The sequence below is a fragment of the Pteronotus mesoamericanus genome, unplaced genomic scaffold (assembly GCF_021234165.1).
Source record: "Pteronotus mesoamericanus isolate MK-2021 breed Mesoamerican mustached bat unplaced genomic scaffold, CSHL_Meso_final contig_29, whole genome shotgun sequence".
NCBI lineage: Eukaryota > Metazoa > Chordata > Mammalia > Chiroptera > Mormoopidae > Pteronotus > Pteronotus mesoamericanus.
Window position 1 is genome coordinate 201,330 of NW_026555123.1, and position 11,216 is coordinate 212,545.

Consider the following 11,216-nt stretch of genomic DNA (forward strand, 5'->3'; position numbering starts at 1 on the left):
CACGTTTGATCGCGGGGTTATTCGTTGACGGACAGCATATACATTTCAGTCAGCACATCCAGGATTATGTAACCCGATAGACATCACTTTGCTGGCAACCCTGGCACAGGACCAACTTCCCATTATCTCTCCGGTCGGCCCCGCCCGAGTGCAGGCTGGGTCTAGGAGAGAGCCCAGAGCGCGCACAGCAGCGCACACTGCCCGCCAAAGGACACACCAGGGAGGCGCTCGCAACCCCTTTCCACCCAGGGCGTTTCCCGTGGGCATTTGAATTGTGGCTCTTCTGAACTTGCTGTGGCTATGGTACCCGCTTGCTCACTGATCCCCAGCCTTCCAAAAATACTCACAAGAAGGAAAATCGTAAGGTGAGATTCTCGTCCCTCCTGCTTTCTTGGCCTGAGAGCGTGGGTTTGTCACCGCAGAGAGCACTCGCGGGTTTCCTCCGCTGGGGGCACAGGTTGCTGGGCTGGAGCCGGTGGCTCGCCCGCTGGCCCGGAGCCCGAGACGCGAAGCCATAAGCAGCATTCTCTCTGCCTGAACACACCAGCGCTCTCGGGGCATGTGGGTCCATCAGGGGTCCCAGTCTGTGCGAGGCCCCGCGTCTTTCCCATCGTGGCCTCGTCTGCACAGGGAGGATTCCACCCCAGCGTTGCCTTTCCCGAAGCAGATCCGTGGGTCTGCTACCTCACTACCGTGGAGATCCGTTTCAAGGCCACCGGTGACAGTGAAGTCTTTGCTTACTCACTTGGACTGTCTTGGGGAGCGGCTCTGGGTTTTGGGAGGGCTGTATCTTTGCAGGCAATTCTGTCCCAGGCTAAGCCATAAGAGGCTCTTCGGCTTAAGCCGCAGAGGCAGAGAGGCAGCTGCTGCGGGAGGGGAGCAGCACCGGCCTGAGCAGCGGTTCCTAAAGCGCGGTTCCTGACGGCAGCTTCGCTGCCCGTTGGGAACTTGGAAACGCAAACTCTCGGCACCTAGTCCGTCAAAACTCTGGGGATGGGTCCCAGGCAATCCCCGTTTCAATGTGAGTTATAGGTGACTCCGAAGTCTGCTAGAGCTTGAGAAGCATCGGTGGAGGAAAAGCAACCAGCCTGAGCCCGCGGTGAGGAGCAGCGGCCCCAGGGACGGCGCCCCGCGGCCTGCTGCAGGCTGCGGGGCTGGCGGGCGGGTCGGCGAGCCTCAGGGTGCAGGTGGAGAGGGAAATGCTGAGGCCCGGAGCTCAGGCGGCCCCCGGGTGCCGGAGGGCAGTAGCTTCAAGGGCTGAAAGCAAAAGAACGAACGAATCCAGGGGCGCCCGTCATCGAAGGGGACAGTGAGTCTTAGGGGGTAGCGTGGAGGGTGAGGAGGATTTGGAGCAACAGGACGAGGTAGCAAATGAAGAAGACAGAGAACCCGGACGGATAAACGGTTGAGCGGAGACGGGGGTGAGCAAGGACCAGAAGAGCCCCTATTCCTCTCCCCTTCCGGTGAGAACAGGGACAACTCTAAGTCAGCGTTCTGCCGGCCAAAAGCAAAAGGAGCCAGGGCCCATCTGCCCGATGGGGTGCGGGTGGGAGGCTGGCAAACGGGAATTTTTACCCACGGGCAACAGGGGTTCTCGGCCTGCAACTAAGGGACACGAGGCTTGCGGATGTTGAGGTGGGGGAGGCCCCCCCGAGCCGCCGGCAGGCCCTGCCCGGCTCCGGAGGGCGGGTGAGAGGGCGGAGGACGTCGGGGACGAGGGAACACACACACACAGACGAGACACAGCCCGTCAGGCTGGAGCCACGACACAAGCTCCGTCGCTAAGAAAAGGCACAGCCGGGGGCACAGGAGCGTGGCTGTCATGTTTCTAGAGCTGACAACGGCAGCGTTCTGAGACCACGGAGAGGACAGGGAAGAAGTACTTCTGACGGCAGAGGTAAGAGCAAAGACAAGCCCACACTTAGGAAAGTCTGCAGTTCCTGTTTAGGCAAAGCATCATGGGCAAAGAGAACCCGCGTTCTAATGAAGGATGATAGAACACCCTGCAAATGCCAATGTGACATTTTTAAGTAAGGCCCTCTGTTTTATAAAGATTTTATTTATTTTTTATTTTTAGAGAGAGAAGAAGGGAAGGAGAAAGAGAGGGAGAGAAACATCAATGTGTGAGAGAAACTGGTTGCCTTTTGCATGACCTGGCCCACAACCCAAGCATGTGCCCTGGCAGGGAATCAAACCAGTGACCTTGTGGTTTGAAAGCCAGTATTCCATCCACTGAGCCACGTCAGCCAGGGCAAGGTCCTATGTCTTAAAGATAGTTCTTTGTTTAATATGGAGAAAGGACAGGAAAAGTTATATAAGATATAGACTTTATTTCCATGGATTTCTGAAATTATATGCTTTTTAAAAACCTCTACCTTAATTTACCCCCAAAATATTAACTATTAAACCAACCAAACTGATACAATAATTACTCTCAAAAGATAGTAACAGATTGTAAGACATAATAGGTTGTAAAATAAAACAGATTGTAACCAATTGGTTAACAGAAACAATAAAAACTAAACTAAAGGACTTGAACCTTGGTAACGATTTACAGAACTGTTTAACTTAATAACAAAAGTCCGCTTTGGATCAGTAAGGCATTGCTGCATTATTTCTCAGAGAGGAAGGCACCCAATCACTAGCATCAAAAGTCACAAACATGTAAGAAAACATGAAGACAGCCCGTGGTTCACATGCTACAAACAAAAGCTGGTGCCTTTGGGGCTTCGACTTTTGTATCTAAGTAACACTAAACTGTGCACATGTAAAATTTACAGCAACTACATTCCCTTCTCTAATAAAGGCTAATCATTTTTGACAGATCAACCTGAAAGAAAAAAAAAAAAAGGAAAAGTCAACTTTTCTAACACTACTTTGAAAAAAAATGTTTTGTCTCTCAGTATCAGGCCAATTTTTTTTTTTAAATGATGTAATTGGCATAATATTTTGGAAGAGTGTGTGAACAAATTGACAGCAGCTAAAACAATTTTAATGGCACATTCGGGAGCTCACATTCAAAATGACATTACTGGTAAGTCCTTTCCTGTGTGTGAATTCAAGTCCTATGGTTATAAGCCACATAGCAATACTTTGTTCATGTTAATTTTTAACAAGTATTTTGTTCAATTTAGTTATGCTTTTCAAAACAGTTAAAACTCTAACACATGACGTTTCGGGGCAAAGATACTGAAAAAATAGCACTTCAGGAAGATGTTACTACAGCCAACGTATTACAATAATTTCCTAAAGTGATTGCCGAAAAATAACCTAGATCTAGTGTTAGTCACTGTCATTTATGAATATTATGACAATTTCTCACAAGTGCATGAAGCCGATTCTGCCAGTAGTCACAACTCACTAAAGCACTTGAGAAATTAAACTTCAGTCTGGATCAACATATATGACAGAAAGAAATGTTAGTGTTCACTATTCATCTTACTCATGATCTCATTTACTTTGGCCATTTCACTGTTTCAACATATCTGGAAAATGAGGATCCAAATACAATGCTAACTTTCCACAAATTAGTCACCTGAAAGTCTGAACTGTTTTTCATCAGCAACAGACTCCCTTAAAACTATATGTCCAGAAAACTTAACTAGGTGTTAATCTAATAGAGCTATTAGCAAAGCCAGGTAAACAGCAGGAACGATGGAATAAATGGGCCTCTAAATATCACACTATATATAGAGAAGCAGAATTACAAGTATATCACTTCTAAAAATGTGTACGTGCCTCCTGAGCAAGAGGATCCAGGAATCATAATGATTAATACAAGTACCTAACATGTTTTCTAAAATGCAGTTTAACGTTGGCTACCCATAACTGTCCTGCCCGCCGTGCGTTCATCCCCGGCGGCCGCACGGCGGGCTCAGACATCGATATGGACGCCGTGCTTTGAGGACATCGCTTGTCTGGTCCCCGTGAAATACATAGCCAGGGAACAGAGGTGAGGTAAAGATGACGTGATCACCACATAAAGCCAGAACGGCACGGGAGAGGTTTTTCCGAATGGGCATATCCACAAGCCGTGGCGAATGCCATCGCGGACGTGGTGCGAGGTCCAGGACAGGAACAGCATCCAGGGGAGGAAGCACCACGAGTCTTTGAGCTTGAAGAGGTGCATGGTGAACTTGAGGGTCAGAGCCACCGCGGGTATCACCGTGGAGCAGTGCAGGAAAGGCCTTCGTGGGAGAGTCAGCGCAGCCTGTGGGCGAAAAGCCGAACACTTCCTTCAGAAACAAGGATCCGTAAAGGGGCTGGGTGAGAAAGAAGGGAAAGTGAGTACGAGAAATATTGGGTTGGCCAAAAAGTCCCTTTAGTTTTTGTCGTAAAATGAAAGATATATTTTTTCATTTTCAGCAACGACTTTATTAATTTGGATATTTTGAGTATGTCTGCTATCTCCCGTGTGGTATAATGTTGATTATTCTCAATTAATGTCTTGATTGCTATCAACTTCAACTGTTCTACCTGCCTGCGGAGCATCGTCCAGCAAGAAAACCCCAGCTCGAAACTTTTCAAATCCCTAATGACACATATGATCAGTCACAGCACCTTCTGCATACACTGCACAAATCTTTTTATTGCGTTTCAGTTGCATTTTACCTTTCCTGAAATAATAAAGCATAATATACCGAAAATGTTGCTTATTTTCTTCCATCTTCAATATTAAAATGGCGACTCAAAAATGCACCGATTTTGATGTTTTTTTAAATGCACGCTGACATGAAGCTGTCACAATACAATCTAACAAAATTGTTTCGAATGAAGTTACAGACAACTAAGCGCTACTACAGCCATCTCATGGAAAAAACCAAATGAACTTTTCGGCCAACCCCATATATATATAAAAGTAATACAGAGGCACAGACAACAGTGTGGTGATAGCCAGAAGAAAGGGGGGGTGGGGAGAGCGGGGAAGAGGAAAGCGGGATGAATGGGGACGAAGAGAGACTTTCCTGCAGGCGACGGGCACCATGCAGCGTGCGGGCGGTGCTTTGCTGAGTTGCACACTTGAAACCTGTATGGTCTTCACCAAGGTCACCCCAAGAAATTCAATTTAAAAAATTAATTTATTTTAAAAAAGGATCAATACCAGGACAATGCCATACTTTACACGCACCATCGCATTTAATCCTTATAACAATCCCATGTGTCAGGGATTGTTTTACAAAAAGGGGCCTGGGACTCGAGGGGCTAAGCAACTTCCCGGCGCTGGGCGAGTCAGCGGGGAGCCGGGACTGATCCGGGGCCTGCGCCCGACTCCGTGGCTTAGTCTGAACACTGCGGCTTCTGAGTGAATCAAAGAACAACGGGGCATAGAGCCCAAATATCTTTAAACGTTACAGTAAGATAGATGAATTCTCACGCTTATCCCAATCTCCAACATTTGTTAACTCTTGGCTAAGGAGCATCATTTAACATGCTCGTGTAATCCTCTCAGCAACCCGTGGAGATAATTAGGGTTATAATCCACATTTTACAGGTAAGGAAATTGAGACTTTGAGAAGGAATGGCATGCTAACATGGTATACAAGACTAGGATTCAAACTCAGATCTTCTGATTCCAATCTTGTACTGCCTCCATATAGAGCGAAAACAATTGTCTTTAATCAGGAGTTACTGGTTCCGTATTGGTCGAGCCTCTAAACAAGTAAGGCCACCTCTGAGAAATACCCAGTACGATACCTGACACATAAGGGGAAGCAGCAGCCACCATTTCGCATTCGTTCAACAAATACCTACACAACATGCACTGGGTGAGCCGGGAACTGTTCTAGGCCAGTGGGGAAGAAGCCCAGTCCTTGCTCTGTGAGTCTGTATTTCTTTCCGTGAAATGTTTACAGATCATAAATACTTAAAAGGTAAGCAAATCTGTTGATACTTAGCAAATATTACCTGAACTGCCCCGCCAAGCTCACTCAGTTCACCTGCAAGGCGCCATGGGGCTGAACCCCTGAGGCCTAAATGAAATTCCGCACTTTCTCCACCAGGGACAGCGTCCTCACCAGCCCACTGAAAGGCACAGCTTGGGCTCCCAGAGGGGCCGGGGAGCGAATCCACTGAGGCCACGCCCCAGGGCTGGGGTCGCCGTACAGCCGTTGAGCTGCTGCAGAGCTGCGTGGGCTGCGTGCGCACAGTAGGTCATGGAGAACGCGGCGGCAAGTGCCAGGGTGGTCCTGAAGGAAGAACACGGACACAGGAAGGACAGGGAGTGTCCCTGAGAGTGTCCCCGCTGTCCGTGCGCACCGTCCGGGAGGCATCAACCCAAAGTGCTCAAAAGAGGCGGATGGGTGGGCTTTCTGACTTTAAAACAGGGCTCATCTTCTAAGGCTCTAACTAAAATGCTGCTGCGAAGTTCAATATACTGTTGCTAACAACATGAAAGGAAAGACCTGAAAAATTAAACAGATACGACTCTTACCTGTAAAGATAGGGATCTAGCTAGCAAAAAGTGGTCTACATCAATAACAGAGGCCAAAAATCCAGCTAAAATGATTTCTCTCAGGTCAGTCTTCTTCTTGACTCCAATGACTATTGCCCAGGACCACAGGCCAATCACACCGTGCACCGCATTGTCAGAGAGGGCGCGAAGCCAGTTATTCTGCTGAATTATGGAAAACTGCAGAAGTCTGTCGGCCATCAGGCAGAATATGCCCAGGCCGAGGCTGCAGAGTAGAGACTCAGCGCTGCAGGACTGGAGTAGAGCCTGGGCCTTCTCGGCCTCGGATGCCATCACGGACAGGGCGTCAGTGCACGTGAGGAGCCATCACACACGGGCAGCTGATTCTTGCTGACATTCCCGGTCGCCCTGACATAGAGAGCAGAGAAAGATATTAACAGCGACGATGGGCTGCCATACAGTATTATCAAAACATTATCAGCAATGATTTCACAAATATAAAACCAAGTTGTAAAACCTGGTATTTCTTTTTCTAAACTGGTCAAACTTTATTTTTCCTAGCTTTCTCGAGATACAATCACTTTGGTACACTGTGTAAGTTTAAGGTGTACCATGTGCTTTGATATACATTCACATTTTGAAGTGAGTACCACAGTAAGGTTAGTTAACGTATCCATCACTTCACATAGTCACCTTTTCTTGTGTATTGAGAGCATTAAAGATCTACTCTCTGAATAACTTTAAAGTGTAAAAAAACAGTATTTCTGACATGTTATATATTACATGCTATGTGGCCCAAAGGGCATAGCTGTAGGAAAGACAGGTGGGATGGAAATGTGTATCGGGAACATTTAAGAAAGCCCGCCGACTGTAATCTATTACTGTGAGGTCACTACGTGGCCGGGGCATCCCTCGGCTCTGTGCCCCGCCACTACAGTACTTCGCACGCTGCTTCCGGTAACAGCATCCCCTTCCTCCGGGAAAACGGCTCCTCACAACATCCAAACTCCAGAACCAACCAATTAGGATTCTCCGTCTCCCTTTTTAGTAGTAGTGATTAATTAATAATATCTAATTAGTAATCATTTCCCAGTAGTGACTGATTAGTGGTGATTATGTTAGTGAGGGAGGTGGCCCAGGCTGGACCAGACTCCTTTCCAAAGTTTTTTCTAAGTGGAGCGGGTGCAGAAAGTTCATTTCCTTCTTGTACATGATGGGCTCGGCAACATGGGGCAGCCCAGGAAAAAAGAATCGTAAGGACATCAAGTCCTCAGGCCCAGCTCCATATCCTCAGAGCTGCCCTCCACTCCCCCACTCCTCCTTCACATCCGTGGGCTCCCCGACATTTCCCTATTAATCCCATTCTCCTTTCTGTGGCCTCTAACTGAAGAGCCTTAACTGATATGAAATGGCCACCATAAGTCTGTGTGGAGTGCTTCCCTGGCCCAGAATACAGAAATCACCTACCCATTTAAGGTTATCCATATCGTGAGACACCTGAATTTCTGTTTTGTATTGTTTTAATTCTGAGACTAAAGAATAACCGATTTGTTGCAAATGATTCAACTTCCATTCTGTAATAAAAACTACATATAGCTCATTATATAAATTTTAAACTTTACAGGGAAGTGCAAAAAACCTAGAAGAGGAAAACTTTAAAAAAGAGGAATTAAGTTGAAGGGCTACACCATTTGATTGCAAGTATATCATAAAGCTACACCAATCAGGACTGTGGTATTAGGCCCTGGTAGGGTGGCTCAGTTGGCTGGGCGTCGCTCTGCAAAGCAATAGATTCCTGGTCAGGCCACATGCCTGGGTTGCAGGTTTGGTCCCTAGTCAGGGTGCGTTCGAGAAGCAACCGATCGATGTTTCTCCCTCACATCAATGTTTCTCTCCCTTTCTTTTCCTTAGTTTATAACATGTCACTTATACTCCAAAAAAGATTATTAAAAAGTTAGGAAAATATACTTTCTTGTTAATAACACCAGCAGACGTTCCATGTAAAAGGAGCAATGCAAAAGCAAGAGAGAGGTTATGGAGAGGGAAAGCCTGCCTGCCCAGCCAAAAGGTTAACAGAAGGAATGCACGGTGAAATGAGTGTTTCAAAAAACACCAGTGAATACAGTTTCTAAGAGTTTCCCCAGAGCCAAGCGGAAAAAAAGAACAAAGAGGTAGGTATTGAAAGAAAAAATAAATTCAAAAAATAAAGAGAAAATTCTTTATTGGTATTCAAGTCAGGAAAAAAAAAAAAAGGTTATCTGCAAAACAATGTGATTGACATCAACACTAAATACCAAAATGTTGTGGGGTACAGAGCTCTAAGACTAAAGGATTGTTGTAGGATTCTAAACGTAAGGAACTTATGGACCAATGTGACAATCATGAATTTTGAGAGTTCTGCCATTGAAATTACAAACCCAATGTACAATTCCTGGGGGGAAAAGAACTGAGGAGCAAGACTTCTAAATCTCTAGGGAGAGGGAAGAGGAATAAAGAACACTTGATCAATACAGCAAAACAGAACAGGAAATAAAGCAAAGAAAACCTTACCCCTGCCCCCCCAACAAAAAGCAGTTGGGACCAGATAAATCAAACGCAAATATCACAATAAATGTAAATGTATTAAATTTCTCTATTAAGAGACAGATTGAGACAAAAGATCTATTTTAAGCCTCTAGCTTTTGGGGTAATTCATTATGCAGCAATAGTTATAGAAGTTTCTATTTTAAAAAAGGTATAATTATGGTCCCAGAAACACACAATTCTTCTCCAACTGTTGAAGATATTTAGACTCTCAGTATGAGACAGAGAAATTTAGTAAGTGTACTTCGTCTTATTTATTGTCTCTGACCAGGACACCTAAGTGACTTATTCTTACTTTGTTCATCCCCTTTTGAACTCCTTCTCCTCCCCCTACAAACAGAATGGACTCAGGAACCTCCCAAACTGTACAAGAGCCTTCTTTTTATTTTACATACTCACTTTTTGGGCGCAGATTCCTTAAGAGTAGTAATTATAATTTTATTTTAAACCTGTCATGCATAAAATCTAATGCACTCAGGTGTTTAATAAATATTTCATTACACTAATAAAAGGGATGAACAGGTAAGCGACCCTCAGTCTCCGAAGGAAAGCTGTGACCTCTCCGCGGTTAAAGGCCCGTCTCCCACGTCATGCGTTTCTCTCTGACTTGCAGGAACCAGTTTCTGCGATTGCCAAACTCTGCCACACCTCATCCCCATTACAGTAAAATGCCATCAACTATGGGGCCTTCAAAGTATACATAGCAGTGATCTGCCCTGTCTTCAACTCCACAAACACACAATTAGCCAGTTACTTTAATTATACACTATTACACTGTTTGTCAACAACCCCTTAGACATATTTCTGCCAAAACAAATCAGAGCTGACAAATCCCCAATGTAAATGTCATCTCCTACTTCACCCCCTTCCTCTCACTTCCCCCAATCACAAACACTTACAAAAACCCGAGGTAAAAGTACAATTAAAAAAATCAGAAAACTGCCTTTATTATGAATTACAAATAAGTCCTCTTCGCTGAACTGTAGTTGCTGCGAAGCTTGTATTTCTTTAACGCTACAATACCCAAAGCAGATGCCAAATCTAATGCAGCTAATTTGCAAAGAAAGGAAACACAAATCGTGCTCAATTTCACGGAAACTTTTTATAGCCCGTACATTAAAATGTTTAGTTCCTATGACCATTAAGAATAAAACATACAATTGTGCATTTCAGCTTGATGTTTGCAAGTCTCAGCAAATTCCCAGTGTCATTCTTTCGTCTGGTTGGTGAGATGCCATAATTTCTCAGAGGATTAAGAGAATAGGGTAGGAAGCCGCGGTGTCGGCAGGGAAGGGCCCAAGTTACACTCGTCGCATTCACGCCTTCCAGGATCGGGGCGCCGAAGGGCTCTGCCGCCAGGTCACAATAGCAACCGGCAGCTCTATCAGACCCCAGGCTCCCCACCCTGAGCAAAGGAAACGCCAGGGGCGCGGAGCCTAGGCGAAGACGCGATGAAGCCGGAGGGCGCTGCCGGGCTTCGCGCAGGTCCCCGGACGGTGCCAGCCCGCGGGCCAATCACATCCCGCTTGCTCTTGGGTCCCGCGCGCCTGCCGCACCTGCACGCCCTCCCCATCTGGAACCTGGACCTTCCAGACTTCAAGCTCAACCAGCCCGCGCCTCCGACCTCCCACAGAGGACGCAATTTCGCAGCATCCATTGCATCTCCCTCCCACCCGGCTCTCCGATGCAGCTCAGTCGCACCCACCCTGGCCTCTGACGTAGGCCGCAGCCCCGCCAGCGGAGGCCCCCTCCTTCCAGTCTACCGGTACCATAGAAATGCCGGCGCCGGCCAGAGCGGCTCCAGCCTGCAACGCCGCCCGAGAGGACGACGGGATAGGGCGCCGCTCGGAGCCGACAGGAGCAGGTATTCGAATGCTTTTCGGTGAAGGGACTAGATACCTCGATTTCTTCCCCATCGTGACCTTTGGGACGACGAGGTGAGAGTGAAAAGTGCCTTGTAGGCTTCTGCTGTCAAACCTGGATTCGTTCTCGGTTTAGTCGGCGCCGTGCCGCAGACCCAAGTGGCGGTCGCGAAGTCGGAGCCGCAGAGCGAACATCACCGAACGAGGGGCGCGCAAGCCCTGTGCCCCAGCCGAAGCCTCCCGGCTGCGCGCGCCCCTAAGGGATGGAAGTAGTCCCCACTTCCTTTGACGGGCCCTGGGGAGACCGCGAGCCGGGCCACCCGGACACGCCTCCGCAGCGTTTCACCGCCACCTTGGGGCTG

The 11,216-nt window shown here is 47.2% G+C and overlaps 1 protein-coding gene across 1 annotated transcript; it reads right to left on the minus strand.

The window, feature by feature from the left end:
* Positions 1 to 2,374: 2,374 nt before the first annotated feature.
* Positions 2,375 to 11,161, minus strand: TMEM267 (transmembrane protein 267). The gene is made up of 3 exons (XM_054575284.1): positions 10,892 to 11,161; positions 6,431 to 6,817; positions 2,375 to 4,210 (listed from the first exon to the last, which is right to left on the minus strand). Exons 2-3 carry the CDS (start codon positions 6,740 to 6,742, stop codon positions 3,875 to 3,877), a joined length of 648 nt encoding a protein of 215 aa, XP_054431259.1. The 5' UTR covers positions 6,743 to 6,817; positions 10,892 to 11,161; the 3' UTR covers positions 2,375 to 3,874.
* Between the last annotated feature and the right edge of the window lie 55 nt (positions 11,162 to 11,216).